Here is a 16,372-nt window from a genome sequence, read left to right as displayed (position 1 = left end):
CCTGTCATGTCATATATTTTGACTTAATAAAGAAGCATAAGACGAAGACTCTTGGGTTTTTTATGCATTATGAAACCTCTGGGGAGTGCATGCCTGCCAACAGTTCAATTCATTATGATACAGCATTAAAATAAAGTACAAAAGTCTGCAAATATGTCCTCTTCAGAAAAATAATAGCCTTGACCACATTTTCCTGACAAAACAGAAACCAGACCTAGATCTATTTATGTGGCTTAATAGATGCATAGGAAGATAAATATTTAATTACCAAGTTTATCAATTATGAGCAATATTCTGTCTCTACTGCACAGCTCTGATTAGCTCTGTAAAACACAGAACAGGAAGAAAATAAAAAAGAATTTATAGTTATTGGCTCACTAGTTTCATGGATCCTGTGCAGCTTGTTGAATTGCTATTTATTGATTAGTCTTATAATGCCTTTGTATCTAATTAAATATTCAGGACAGGCTCTGTGAATAAGCAATAGACAATGTCTGGTCTAAAAAAGGAACTACCCAGTCACAAAGAACTGGGAATACTAGAAGCTCCATCTGTCCTGAATAATTACACATTCACAAACAATTTTGCATAGTACAGTATTTTGTATGTTCAAAAACACTGGAATAGTGAGTAGAAATTGAGTTTGTCTAGTAATTTTATGAAATTCATAGAAACTTATTGATAGAAAGAATGTCAATATATAAGCTAGTCCTTTCGTCCTGGTTTGAGGTATGATTTCATAAAACCTCTGATTTTAGGGTTTCTACAATCTTCCTAAATAGTATGTGTCAGTGACAATTATTGTTATGGTTGAAAAAGAGTATGTTTGGTTTAATCCTTTGATCACTAATTATATTTTCTTCCAGGCTAGTTCCATACTTCCAAATACTTCCATAGATCAAGTTTTCCAAACCCTTCACTTGTTTTTTGCTTTACCCTGTCTTTCTTAAAATGTTGCACTTAAAATGAACCTTTTTTAATCAAGCAGAATGCAGCAAGTACTTGAAATCAGTTTTTCCTATTTTCCTGTTCCCAAAGTGCAACATGTCCCCAGTTGGTGTCATCAACTTGTGCATTATATTTTTCAAATCTTATACTTGTGTCACTTCTTGTGTTGAAGCAACAATCAGCAAAATTAAAGCTTATCTTTCTTGCTAGTCAAATCTGTGTTGAGAGTTCTCTAGAAAAACTTCCCTGAAGTGTCTCCTAAGCAATAGGCACTTTTTGTTCTATAATGTGATTCTAGCTAAACTCTATAATATTTTCATTTTGACATCAAAAAGTGAAGAACAGTAGCATTTGCTGATAAGATTCACAAGTGGTGGATTTGCTGGACTCTTTTCTCACCTAATTTGTTTCTTATTTTTACCCACAGTGAATATAAAAGGTCAGAAATTAGATATAGAACAGTTCTTAAAGCAAAAAAAGAAAAACTGACATTCATTTGAATTAAATGTATTGTGAGATACTAAATGAGAATATGGAGGATGGAAAAGTACATCCTGTGCTGGAGCAGTCTTCTGGTGTTCTTCCTTTTATTATTGCTGCTTATTGTATGATACAACTCTTTCTACCTGGTGTCCACTATTTGCCACATTTGCCACTAGGTGTACATTTGTCCCATGTATAGACCATGTCTCTAATAAATCACACCCCCTTAAATAACTGAAGACATTGTTAGTAAAACATGAACTCTGAATCTGTCAGTAAAGCAACAGACTTTACTATGCAACCTCAGCATTAGGTCTGAAGGAGAATTTTGTAAATTTGATGCTTTCTTTGTAAGGACTACTCACAGCAGTATCCATCTAATTTTCAGAAGTTGGTGAATTTTTATTCTCCTGACTTTTCCAGTAGTTCATGTCTTTTTTACTGGAGAATCTCACTACCATTCAGTGGATGCGACTTTACACTGTGAGTAAATAGGTCACACAAGAGAAATGGTCATTTCTTAATAAATGAGAATTGTTTGAGCAGTGATTATGGACATCCTTCAATAATACAATAAATCTTAGATCCATCTTATTCTATAAGTGTGTGAGGTCAACTGTAGTAGCTTATATAACTCAGATGATATTGTGTCTTAATATGCACTTTACTGCAAATAAATCTGAACCAAACCACTGTTATTTACACAGCACAGGTTGTAGTGAAAAAGCAAAAAATATATACAGGTAGTATATTATTAAGTGCACAGACTATTTAGTAATTTTAATTAAATGTTCATAGGTCAGAAGGTTGAGTGCTAACTGTTCTTAACAGTCCCCACTATTAATGGACAGTGGATTCCATTAGCTAAGTCCGTTCTTATGTTGCTTGGTCCGTGACTTCCGAAGAAAATTAAAGTCAGATGTTAATGTTCAGTTTGGAGAGAAACAAACTGACAGTTCAAGATGACTCACTTCAGATAAGAGAAAAGACAGGATGGTTTGTAGTATTCCAGTTGCTTTTTTCTGATGTTATTGGGATTTACTAACTGATCAGAGACAGAATTCCGACATCTGGCCCTTTCAGTTAATCTCACATTTCTGCAGGGCATGCAAAGGAAGAGCAGCAGATAAATGTAGTCAATTCAGCAAGTCTGTCAGATCTTATGAAGCTTACACTTGACTCAAACAATCCTTGTTCTCCTCTGCCCATAAATCAGCCCAGATCTCAAATGTTCAGCTATGGCGTGACAGAAAGAGAGGTAACTGAGTTTGTAATGACCAAGCCTCAGCCATCCTTTCTGATTCTCTTCTCTGCTCCAGTCACCAAGCAAGCATAGCCCTCAGGAACTAAAGTGCTTTAGTTACTAGGAAGCATGAAGCTGGGAACAAGTATTTGTTTTGAAATGGAGTAAATGCAGATATGGAAATTTTACTCCAGTTTCAAATACATTAACACTACTCCCAGTCTCCTGTTCTGTAACTGTTCAGTCTCATATTCTCTAATTCCCCCTTCTTGTGTTCAGGTTTCCTTGGTTTGTGTTGTCAACTAAATTTAGTTTTGAGGAAGAGTTCTTGGAGGTATAGTATTTCCAACATCTCGTTTATCTTTCCACTGCCTCCATTGTACGTCAGCTCATGCCCCAGTGAAGCACTGACAGTGATCAGTTTGTCATTAGTTTGTACCTAGATTGTATTGTACGCAACACTGCACTTAGTTGCTTAAAGTCTCGAGATTTATTTTTGCTGTATGGGCATTCAAACATTGAACTTGTGTACTCAGGCTGCATATAGGTTGCTAATAAATCTATAAGCTTGGAATAATTTTCTTTTGGGCAAACTATTGAAAATGTGTGCATGAAAGAGAGTAATTATAGGTAGAGTAGGGGTCTGGCTGAGGAATGCTGGACTTCATGTAGCTCCCAACATGCTAATAAGGCACTTAAGTAAGCAATGAACACTCTTCAGCTCCACCAGCTTTAAGAAAATATTTGTAGGAGATAGACCAGATTTATGAACAATCTCTATTTTGTTGTTTTGGGTTTTTTTTCTCACCTTCTAATTATTTAGATACTGCACCTAGATCAAAATCAAATATAACTTTCTTGCATATCTGTGGTCATAAAAACAAATCAAACAGAAGAAGAAATATATATGCAGGACATTTTTCCGATTTTTTTATACTTAGCAGGTCTTTGAAAGCAGCTCAGCAGGTGGAGTAGCTTTCACAAACATTTCTTCTTAGGAATTGAGTGTTTACTAGAATGACTCTTTGCCGCTTTAAAGTGGGTGCTAGCTGCTGATTTTTTTAAAAGTATATTAAAAGGGCTGGTGTGTTGTCATATTAAAAACTACTGATGCAACATTGTGATTAGTACTTCATTAATAAAATACTAAATTATATAAATATATTTATATGAATACAAATAAAATACTAAAAATACTAGTATCTTATTGCTTTCTGTGTTTTACTATTTGTTTCCCAGTATGTACTTTCTTCACGCTAGCAGAACATTAGAGTGATTTTGATTCACCAGTACAAGGTGAATCAGTGGATCTGAAGCTTGTAAGCACGTTAAGATTTTATTACTTTCTATCTCTGACAAAAATGTTTATTAGAGAATGGTTGAAGCAGAAAAGGAAAGAGAAGAGCAAATAAGAAATCCTCAAATTAAGGCTGAAATAAAATTAGTTTTCAACCTGGGCAGGATGAGACCTTAGACCATACTTGGGTACACTGCTGCCTTTTGTGCTTTGCCTGTTGCAGGAGCAGTCTTAGATGAGATGTATTACTGCTTATATTTTTTGCGTTAAGACCAATTCTGCCACGTCATATGTAATGGTGGTTATTAGCAGCTATGGCTCCCACACAGACTGCTCTCTTTTACACCTTTATTTCTGTTTTCCTGGGAAAATGAGAAAGGTCAGGTGCTTTCTTGAATAGCTGACTAAATATCTTCCTCAGCTAAAATGGCAGAAGATGCCATAAGACAAATGTGGCTACAGCTGGGAGGCTTCATCCCATTTTTGCCCTGCTCATAAGACTGAACATGTCATTGGTGCTTAATGTCCAGTGATTCAGGAGCTGGAACTTGAACTAATGCTCATCCTCCTTGTTTGCACTCCAGTGCAATGCACAGCAGGCTCCTCTCAACTCTAGAATATCTCACTCTCCCTCTGAATATAATAGCAACCTGACCTTTTAGAAATAAAATGGATGGGGATATTTTTGAAGTCAGAATTAACACAGATGTCTGAATTTAAATCAATGTATTTTTCAGAACAATAAAATAAGGTAACAATCAAAAGCAACCTGAAAAAAAAGCCAACACCTGCTTTCATTTCACTGGTCTTTTTGAAACTGAGAAATCAAAAACAAAGGGATATCATGCACATACCAGAATATTAATATACAATTCCTCTTTGTGTCCTTTCTCATATTCACTGATTTTCTTTCCACCAAGTAATAAAATATATGTCTAGAAGAATGTATTTTCCTGCTTAGTTAGTAGGGTTAAAATTGCTATTTTTATTAAACGTTGAGTACTTCCTCATTTATCATGTTAAGTTCCATTACTTGTTTCCAAGGAGATAGAAATATGCAGGAAAATCACGTGAGACACTGATTTGTAAGGCTGTTCTCTTTAATGAGAGTAGAATGTGCCCTGTTTTCAGGAACAAAATAAACTTGGAGCTACTGTAGTAAAGCAGTTGGGATTTTGAATGTCATTTCTGTGCAGGCCTACTTTCTGCTTCTGAAGGGTGGAAGAGGATTGTAAAATATTCAAATCAGTATCAGATTGCCATTTAGTGGCTCAGCTGTGCTGTTTTCTATACTGAAGCAGGATAGGAACTCCCCTCACCACCACCACGACCACCACCACCCTTGTAGTAGTGGCTTTCTTTTGACAGTTCTAGGTATTTCGTGAAGAACAAGAGTGGACAATTTATTTTTCCTCCTGTGAGTTTTTCTTCAGAAATACTAAAGCCTGAATGGTTCCATAAGTATTTAAAAACCTGTAATTGTTCAGTGAAGAGCCAATGCTAAGTTTTAAACAGAGGCATCTTTTTTTTCTTTCTGTAAATAAAATCCTAACTTAATCTGAAGGTAAACAGATCAGTTGTCTTACCTGAAGTAGTCTTCACCACCTCAGTTGTATTCCTTAATCCTGTAAAGGAGAACTGGTAAAGCCTCCAGGACCTGGTGTCCCCCACCTCCACTGAGCTGCGCTTCCACTGGTAAATGATCTCTTCTCTTGGGTAGCCATCTTTTTGCAATGGAAAATACAGAATGCTTTGTTTCGTAGTCATTGCTGGGATTTTAGTGTACTTTGGGGAGTAAAAAACCTATTTCCTATTTCTGGAAAAAACTGACGAAGCATATTGCAACTGAATTATAGATATATTTTTCTCAAGATACTTGGTAGTGTCTTTTATTTAATGTTACATTTTATTTTACTTATTATAAATTAAAATAACACTTGAGGTAATTTTTCAAGAATTAGTATTCCAGTTTTGCAGACTCAATAGGATACAATTTTGCACATTCTTCAATTATGGCCAAAAATTCTGCAACTGGACTGGGAATTCACACCTTGACCTGACTGCAAAATGTCAAACTCTTGGCTCCAACTACTGCAATAGTAAAACACCTGTGTGCAGAGAGAAAGTATCAGGCCATGAGGCTTTGACGCTGAAAGCAAAAATTTCTACTGTTATGCTAAGATATAAGCATAAATTAATCACGTAGATCCCAGAAATTGTAGCATTCCTCAGTTGTATTTGTGAACATACATGATTCATGTACTTGAAGATGAGGTCAAAATAAAACTGAAAACCATTGGAGTATATCTAGTTAGGAAGGTAACCCTCACTGATTGTAGGTATGTAAATATAAATGTATAATTGGTTCAGTATGGATCAGAAAAGGGGTATTTCTAGGCATATTACTTACAGCTTGAAAATTCCAGGGGGCAGGAATGGGCATCCATTGGGAAGTTGTGTAACTGTAGCTGACACTCAGCATCAATTGTCAGCCTGAGGAGAAAGAGATCAGGATATGCAGAATGTACTTGAGAAGTTTGTCCTGAAAACTACATCAAGGCAAGCAAAATGAGATTCTTACTAATATGGAACCTGACTATGAAACATGCAAATATAATATCTATATAAAGCAAAATGATATGTATGTCTTAATTTGGGTATTTCAAGCATAGGAAGACTTCATGGTTACTGATAAGCAGTATTTCTTTTTTGGTTACATAGGCCCTGATCATCTATTTTCTGGATTGTGTGATAGAATAAGATATTAAAGTTCTGTTCCCATGCATCTGAAATGGCAGCATTACTCATGACTGGCAAATCCATAAGTAGATATACAGGTCATCTCATGAGCAATGACAAATCTCTGTGTCACAACATGCCATAATGCACTAGAGAAATGCATTTTATGTGACAAAAATTCTATTTCAAAAATGATGGATGGGAGTCCAGATTTAGACTTCTGCATCCAAGACAGCCATCTAGATTGCCTTCATACTAGTGGAAAGGTGTTCTGAGGATATACTTAATTTCACTCCAAATTAAGACAGTTAAATGAAATCTGAGGAATGTACTGAAAGGTATTTCCACTGAATATCAGGAGAATCTCCATGATAACTCAGGTGGTGTAGGTGCTGTAGATCAGGTAGAGACATGTACTTTTAGAAATAAAAATTTAGATGAGATGTATCCCTTGATTTGCCTGCTAAAGATTCTACCATTTTCCATTCAGTCCCTTAACTGCTGCTATCCTACACTTCCCCAGCCCTGCCATGAACTGCATGATACTTGGACTTTGGAAAGGGGGGAGGAGGAGGTGGGGTGAGGGAGGAAAAAAGGAAAAAGAAGGGGGAAGGGGAAGAGCAGAGTGGTGTTTATTAGTTCCATGAGTCTGTTGGAAAACTGTAGGATTCTGGTCTTTGCTGATTCCTGAGTGTCCAAATGAGCAACCGTGTGAGCTGGGTTTATCTGGTGGCTGTTGCATGTAGGTACTGCATGCAAATGACTCCCTGAGTCTCATACTGTGGGATGCAGGGGGATGCTGTGGTCACTAGCTATCAAGTTAATGAAGTCAAAAGGAAACTTTTCTGCATTAGGGATTTAGGAACAAACCTGATATCCTTTGAAATTAAGGGAAGTTCTGTTTGTGACACAGAAGGAGAGCTGATTCTGTGCACTAATATCATTGCCCTTTCTTTCTCTTTTCATTTCCATCATCTTCAGTTTCATTTCAAGAAAATTATAGTATGGATCCAAAAAATTATTAAGTTCTGCCTATTGCTTTTTCTCTGGTGAACGTATTTAACATTTTGAATTTTGGATAGGCTCAGATTTACTGCTGGTTTTTATTTGTTTTCTCTTGTGAAATTGAGTAGATTTCATTCCTCAACACAAAGCATGATCCAGGCTCTGAACATCTCCAAGTGTGGAGTTTTCTGGGCAATCTCTTCCACTCTTTGACCATTCTCACAGTAAAAAAAGTTTCTTCTTATATTTAAACAGAATTTCCTGTACTTCAGTTTGTGCCCATTGCCTCCTGTCCTATCACTGGATACCAGTGAGATTATGTCTCTGCCTTCTTTACCTTCCAACCCCTGCCTTCTTTACCCCCACCCACATTATCCACATTGATAAGATCTCCTGAGACTTCTCTTCTCTAAGCTGGATAGTCCCAGCCTCTCCCAGCACATCAGATGCTCCCAGCCCTTCAGCATCTTATTGGGCCTTCACTGCACTCGTTCCAGTAAGTGAATATCCCTTTTGTACCATGTAGCCTCACACTGGACCCAGCACTCCAGATGTGTCTCACTAGCGCTGGGCAGAGTAGAAGGATCATCTCCATTGACGTGCTGGCAACAGTCTTCCTAATGCAGTCCAGGACACTGCTTGCCTTTGCTTCACCAGGATCCCAGATCTTTTTCTGCAAGGTGCTTTTCACCTGATCAACCTGTACCCTGTACTGTTGCATGGGGTTATTCCTCCCCTGGCTCAGAACAACATTTTCCTTTGTTGAACTCCATGAGATTCCTGTTGGCCCATTTCTCCAGCATGTCGCAGTCCCTCTGAGAGAGAGCACAAGCCTATGATATACCACTCACTCTTCCCAGTTATGTATTATGTGCAGACGTGCTGAGGGTGCACTCTGTCCTATTGTCCAGGTCTTAAACGAAGATGTGAAGATGTTAAATTATTTGGCCCGGTACAAAACTGGGGAGTACATCACTAGTGACTGTTTCTCAGTTGGCCTTCATGCCACTGCTCCCAAAACTTTGAGCCTGCCAAGTTCAGGTATATTTAATCCACCTTAATGTCAACTGTTTTAGCCCATACCTGATCCTCCTTCCTTGCTCCACTTTCATACTGATCTCAGGGGCATGGGATTGCTGAAGGCAGGGGTTTACCAGTAAAGACTGAGGCAGAGAAGGCATTGTGTACCTTGGCATTTTCAGTGTCCTTTGTGACAAGGTCCCCATTCATGTGAAGCATTGCACCCACATTTTCCCTGGTCTTCCTTTTGCTGAAGGTATAAGTGTAGAAACCCCTCTTGCTTTCACGTCCTTAGTCAAATCTGACTCCAGATAAACTTTGGCTTTTCTAACCCTGTCCCTGAGTGCTGGGACAGTATCTCTGTATTCCTCCTGGGTCACTTGCCCCTGCTTCCACCTCTAGTACATTTTCTTTTCACATTTGAGTTTTGTGAGGAGCTTTGTGCTGATCCATCCAGTCTTCCTGATAACTTTACATAATTCCTGCTGGTCAGGATGGACTGTTCTTGAGCCTGGGGGCAGGTGATTGAGAAAATAAAGCGGCTTTTCCAAAGCCATCTTCTCTTCAAGACAGAATCCCAGATCCGTGATGATACTATCAAATTCCACTTCTGGATTAATGTAGGTGGAATCCTTACTGGTGCTTGCTGTGGCTCACTAGAACTACTGGGTATAAGTTAATAACAGATAACCGTTTCTAAATTCTAGCAGATATATCTCTTTCTAACGAAAGAAACTGAGGGGTTGGAAGTGAAAGGTAATGAAATCCAAAGACACAGTACTGTAGCTAAGTCCAAATTTAGCATTTCAAAAGTGGACCGAGGATCTTCTTTATCAGACTGACTTTGGTTTGCACTGTATTTTAATTCTGATCATTCTGTTATCTCTTCTGGTGATGCAATATGTAATGAATGTAAAATAACTGTGAAATAAAACTTATTTTTGTCTTTCAGACAGTTGCAACATTAAAAGACTGTCTTAACCAAATCTTCAGATCTATTCATTAAAATTATAATGAGCATACTTTTTTTCAAAACTTTATTTTTGGCACCCAGTAAAAAAAAAAAAAAAAGTGAAAAAAACACTGGAAAAATGCAGTCAAAAACTCAGATGGTCTTATATCAAATATCTTGGATTCTGTACTCTCATTTTAAATTATAAAGTCTCTTGAACAAATATTGTCTTTACACTTTACATAGAAGCAAATACTATATTACATGTAAGAAAAGGTAAAACAAAAATGCACTTAGGATTTTCACATTTAGGAAGTATCATGGTCATAGGGAATATGATATTTGAGTTGTTAGATACTGCATATGTTACACTTAAATATAGGTATATGCATAACTTAATTATTGAAAAGAATAGTTTTTAAAGGTACTCTGTCTCAAAAGAAAAGCTATACATGTGGCTAAGAAATCTGGAGATGAGCATATCAAGTTCAGATTCATGAAGGTTTTAGTGGAACAGGGCCTATCTGTAGGTTTTGGAGTAAACTTTAAATGACCAACGCTGTGACGATAATCCTTATTTTCATAAGATATTTGAAGAAGGAAATGCTTTTGCAGGGTGGAGCTTCATCTAGCTAAATTGTAATCAATTCAGAAAAAGCAGCCTTGGAGGTATATAATATTTTTATACCTCTTTTTATACTGTCTACTTAATTCAAGAATATTTTGAATTAGTCAGTTTAACCCAATAAAAAGGTAAAAGGTAATATAGACCAAACCAGTGGCAAACAATACAACGTACCTGAAAATGAAGATTAAGTACTATAACAATGCTTATATTCATTTTAGCATAGGAACATGACTGTTGTGGAGTGAGATAGTACAATCTATAGCAAGAATGAAAAACTCTTTACTGTTTCTATATAAAATAAATTGCATGCAGACATTCTAAATATTTCCCTTTTTCAGGGTTGTATGCATAAGTAAATAGGAAAAAACAATGTTTTTTCCTTCAGGTTAATATCAAATTACCTAAATTCACAGGGTCTTTCTCTTTGGCTTTCCCTAGAGAAACTGAAATTAAAGTCAGGTATAAATACCTCAATGTGTACAACACTCTGCCGTCATTCCAGATCCTGAGCATCCTGTTAGGAGTTGTTATCCAATGAGCATCAGCTTTCTTGGAATTACGGAAAAATGTGTCTGGTATCCAGATCTTCCCAACCATGTTGCTGTTTAATCTGAGCACTTTTATAGTGCTGTTGAACTTCAGACGTCTGTCATACCACGTTTGGGCGAAAAATATATCAATTGTATATTCCTGTTGTGTTAACCAGAAATACTGATGAAAACATAGCACTGAGCATTTCACGCAAGTCCTGATATGCTTTACTTAATTTCATACCAAAAAAAAAAAAAAAGTGAACTACAAAAGGTGATACTAGAACTGGTAAAAACAATTTTTAAGGGCATGGTTTACCAAATATTATTGTTTAAAAACAATTTATTCTGTTATTTTCCCACTGCCCATTAGCAAGTACAACTAAGATGCAGTTGAGTGTTATATACACCTTTCTAATTCCATGTGCCTGCACCTCAACCCACACCTGATCAGGTCAGAGAACACTGGCTTATTCTTTTGGATCTAGGACAGGAAAAATTTGAGCTGAATTGAGTGCCTTAATTGCCTGTGCCCCCCTGTTAATATCAGAAGTGGTGAAGTCACACTTTCCCTGGCACCACTGGGCAGCCAGAAGGTGCAAAGGGAAATGTTGAATGGAAAAGAGCAATATGACTTTTTCTACACATGAAAACCACAGGAATGAAGTAGACATTGTACTAAGGCTAGATCACTTTCCCTCGCCTGTATAAAGTTATAATTAATTTTTCCTGTAAGAACTCTGGAAAGAGAGAGGAGAGAGGATTTAAGCTTTTTTCTTTTTATATCTTGGTGGCAAGAGTGGCAGTGTCACTGGTAGATGGCTTTCCTTATTTTGTATCAACCTGGAAACTCAGTTTTACAGGAGTTAAACTGTCAGAAAGTGCTTGGAAGTAGAGCGCATAGAAGTGTGAGGATATATTAAAAGTATTATTATTACATTCTTTTCAGCATATAGCTCAGTTTCCCTGTCTTGTAGAGATTCATAGTTCATATAATCCTCACATCCGTAATAATAATAATAATAATAATAATAATAATGAGATTTTAAAAAATAATATAGGTATATCACATTAAAACATTGATGTTTTGACAACATTAAAACTAATGGAAACTTTGTAATGTCATGAAGGAGGCTTTATAACAAAGTGAACATTATAGGAAAATTGGCAACCATTTACCTACCATATTGATAGCATTCACAGGCCCAATGCTATTTACATACATGTCAGTGTGAATTACCGTCGGTTTAACTGTAAGAGAAACAAGAATCAGAAACATGAGTGAAGGTCAAAATCAACTACATAAAAGTCAAACACAGGCAAAAGATTATTATAGTATCTCTTTTGTGTAGCTATGTTTGCCTCACACTTAAATGTGTATATACAACAAATATAAATTTGAATGATGCCTCCAGTTTGAAATTAATTAGAGACAGTCTGAGACAAATTTTATATCTTTTATTCTATCAGAGTGATTTCACTTATACTAAGAGAACAAATACTAAACCCAGTGTCCTTACCTTAGACTGAGTCATACCTGACTGAGAGTATGTATAATTTGTGTCAGGTCACAACAACACACCTAACAAAACACTATCAATGAAAGCAAACATATCCTTACATATTCTTATGATGTCTTGCATCACTCATTTTACATTATAATGCCGAATGCAACATGACTGCTGTTGCCTGCAGAGATGGCTGTAGGTAAGTAACAATTTCATGAGCCCAAAGTGAAAAATAATACTCAGGGCTCTAAAACATGAATGAAAAACAGTTGTTAGATTAATTTACTTCGAAATTACTCAATTGTAGCTTTATTATTCTTATACACCTTGACTAAAACATGATTGTTTTTTTCCCGGGTGCCTTTATGAAGGCTTAATTCCTTTCTGTTCTCTAAAGTCTTGGACTGGGAGAGTAAGACAAGTTCCTCTGCTAATTTACACTATATACATACATCGAAGGTTAAATACTCATCCCTCACTGTGAAAAAATCCTTAGTTTATAAACCTCTACAAACTTGTTTGAAACAGCTTCCTTCATTAACCTTGCTGCTCTCTGCTTTCCTCTACCTGCCACATCCATGAATTCTCTTTGTGTATTTCTGTAATCTTATTACTACTGTATCCTCTTCTACGGAGGTATTGCCTGCCTGTTCTGTGCACACATAGTGCCTTCTCAAACTGACTTGCAGCAACGCAGGGAGATTTCTCTCTTTGAGCTGCCTCAGTAATCGGTGGAGGGGAAGATCCCTGCAAAAGTCAAATGAGACTGCCATGAGAAGTGCAGGCTTTGTTCTATCTACTTATTTTGGCTGTGGGGGAAATCTAGGGAAGTTGGCCTTACTCGGCTGCAGTTATCTTTCATGGACCGCTTCCTCTGTATCGCATTCCCCAGTCACTTCTTGCCCTGCTGAGCAAGTGAGGGCCCATGCTGCATCAGTCAATGCAGACCTGCTGCTTTTAGAGGCTCTGTCTGTGTTCATCACATCATGCCAGGACTAGGCTGCGTTATTCTCATTTTGACCTTCCTTTCCAATATGTTATTTGTGATTCTGAGATATAAAAATAAGATAAAAACTTGCTTTTCTATTTCCCAGAAGTTAAATTCCACACTTTCTATGCAGGTGCATTACAAGCAGTCTGATTCAGCAAATCACAACACTCTTATAAGATGTCTGAGGATAGATTTAGCAATCTTAATTTATGTCAGCTTCTAAAAATCACAACGACTTTTCTTGAAACTGATGTTTTACTACATTGATTTTGTTTTAATAACTATTGTGAATGGATTCTCCTTCCTGTGTAGCATAATATGGAATGAAAATTCTTTCTCTTCACTGCTCAATAAAAAGTGGTCTGCAAAGAAACTCAACATACCTCCTATGTCAGGTCTCAACTTGTTGTCATATCCTTCCAGCAGGCCATTTAAAATAAGAGTGACATCACTCTCATGGACTTTGGGAGTCAAAACCCAAGTCTTATTTGATGTGTAATCTTCATAATCATCATCTCCCTTTTGGGTGGAACTGTTAAAGATATAAAAATGAAGAAATGGAAAGCTTTGAAAAACATGAGTTTGTAGGCAATCTTTTTGGAGATAATACACACATAAATCAGGTTTTAATAGTACTGTACAAAACATTGAAAAATTGCTTGCTTTATGAAAGGACACTCACAACAAAGATGTCACATAACAGTTGAGGTTACAGTTCACTTCAGCAACATTTCCTTTTAGCACAGTTGAGATCATATTCTGTCTATTCAAAAGAACATCAACGTTTATCACCTTTGGCATACCTACTTTTTCTTCTCACTGACTCAGGCGGGACCTGCTACGAAACAAATCTAATTGTCACTTAGCTTATGTAACTCTCCACCAAAATATCACTTAGTATGTACACAGTGTTGTTGCGTTACTTCTCTTTGAAAGAACAGTTTTGATGCAAGACATTACTGACAAGACCAATAATTAGAGTCATTCAAACAAGCAGTCACACAGCTTTTCTCCACTCTGATGAACTTGAGCTTATTGTACATTTAGAAAGTTCAGCACATTTTTTTGCCAATGGTTTTCATTTCCACTTTTGCTAACCAAAACCCAGAGAGGATATAAAGTCTGTACCAGTTTTTTTCTGCTGCTGGGTAGTATGACAGATCTAGTATAATTCAACCTGTTTGGCACAGTATAAAGGGCAAGATAGGAATAAGAAATGTATAGGCTAGCCTTAATAATGTTCTGTTTTCTCAGAATCTGTGCCTCCAGTTCTAGAGAAGAACATAGAAACTATTTTAGAATATGACATCATCAGATTCACTTCAGAACGTCATCAGAATGAAATCAGATTAATTTCAGAATGTCAGTGGTAATCATCTAAGTGGTGCTAAGTAACTATAAGTTTTCTCCATAATATGCCAGTGCCCTTCTTTCTTGACCTGCTTCTGTGACAAAGTTTGAATTCTGATGGATGTGAAAAATCTAATAATACTACAAATGTCTTCAGCCAGTGGGTGGAGTTTGTATACACATGGGTAAAAAGCAGAAAAAGTAACTTTTTTCCTGTTTCAGCTAGAATCTGTACAGAAATGGGAAAGAACAGAGAGAAGTAGATTCCCGTGGGGGCTGGAACTCATGATTGGCAGGCAAGACTGAAAGCAGATGCAGCTGACCATGGCCATGGGTGCAATACTGAGGGGATGACTAGTCTCAGAGTGCCATTCTGTTAACAGAGATCTTCGCTCTGCTGAGGTCTTGCCCACTCCTCCCTACAGTGCTGTCCTGTTGCATCCTGCTTAGACCTACCTAGAGTGGACGGCCTGAAGGCTTTCCCATGCTGGGCATTTGGGAGCTGTAAGCCAACTGTACAAATATAACTGAAATATGAATGAGGCTTTAGCTCCTTTCTTGCCCATGGCACAGCCTACGAGGAAAGAGCCATGGCACATCTGTGCCTCTGTATAAGGCTCTGCTTCTGAGGAGATGCTGAAGGTACAGTGAAATTTGAAGCAGCCTGAGGCTGCGCATAGGGCTGTAACAACTAGGAATACACAGCACGCACAAGACAGCCAGTCTTGCATAGCATTGAACTGAGCTTGGAAGCTTCTAGTGAAGCTAGATTAATCTGTGCCTTCATTACATATACTGAGTACCACTGACTGCAGCCTCCAGGTACCACGTAACCCATCCTGTGCCATTGATATGCCTCTGAGAGCTTCAGCTTCCCAGATTGGGAATAGGCAATCTGACCTCCTTCCTCTGGCTACACAGGCCTGAATTTGTAGTGTTTTAGAGGCAATCAGAAGCGGAGTTTTAATTGGCAATGTGCTATATAGTATTCTGCTGGTACTGACAGGCCAGGATAATTAAATTGGTGGGGGAAATCTGTTTATTCAGCTGTCTGGAGTTCAAAGATCTAATTGTAATTCAAGGGAATGTAACTAAAGCAAGGTTTTCCCTCCTGCAGGAAAGGAAATCCTTCTAAATAAAATCTTTGCAAACAGAAGGTACTAGATTTTATGTTTTCAGTCTGTGCAAAGTGAATGAAAAAGGCTAGATTTCAGTATAAAAAGCCATACTTCAGTTTTATAACAAATTAAACATCCATTCTCTGGAAAGAATAGTTTTTCTGAATGGGAAAAAAAAGTAAATCAAATGCATTCTTTCACGAAGACAATGTGTTCCTGAACACTCATCTAATAAGAAAGCTTCAGAAGTCAAGCAGCTAGTTAGTAGAGTCCGATGTGCTGGATAGTGCAAGATTAGAAGATAAAAAATTACATTTGTATAGCACTTGTCTCAAATCTCGAACAACCTTATTGAACAGCAACCCACAGTCAGTAAAACTTCCATTTCTTCTTGCTAATTATTTGTAGGAAAGAAATAGCTATTTGTTTGCTTATCTGCCATTGTAATTCATTTTGGTGCTCCAAATCTCAAAAAAACAGCAAATGCTTTATGAGATTAGTGTGATAGAGGGGGAACATAGCCAACGTAACTAGGGAAAAAGGGCACTGAATTCCAGCTT

The 16,372-nt window shown here is 37.2% G+C and overlaps 1 protein-coding gene across 2 annotated transcripts in view; it reads right to left on the bottom strand.

Annotated features, from left to right (window-relative positions):
- Nucleotides 1-16,372, bottom strand: part of GABRG2 (gamma-aminobutyric acid type A receptor subunit gamma2) — a 69,065-nt gene that overhangs the window by 31,653 nt on the left and 21,040 nt on the right. For both annotated transcript variants that reach the window (XM_040603842.1, XM_040603841.1), the window contains exons 2-6: nucleotides 13,728-13,876; nucleotides 12,029-12,096; nucleotides 10,785-11,005; nucleotides 6,382-6,464; nucleotides 5,558-5,695 (exon numbers count right to left, since the gene is read on the bottom strand). In XM_040603842.1, coding sequence (XP_040459776.1) covers nucleotides 5,558-5,695; nucleotides 6,382-6,464; nucleotides 10,785-11,005; nucleotides 12,029-12,096; nucleotides 13,728-13,876 — 659 coding nt within the window. The remainder of the gene's footprint in view (nucleotides 1-5,557; nucleotides 5,696-6,381; nucleotides 6,465-10,784; nucleotides 11,006-12,028; nucleotides 12,097-13,727; nucleotides 13,877-16,372) is intronic.

The sequence above is a fragment of the Falco naumanni genome, chromosome 8 (genome assembly GCF_017639655.2).
Source record: "Falco naumanni isolate bFalNau1 chromosome 8, bFalNau1.pat, whole genome shotgun sequence".
In the NCBI taxonomy this organism is placed as follows: domain Eukaryota; kingdom Metazoa; phylum Chordata; class Aves; order Falconiformes; family Falconidae; genus Falco; species Falco naumanni.
This window is presented reverse-complemented; position numbering and strand designations above follow the sequence as displayed.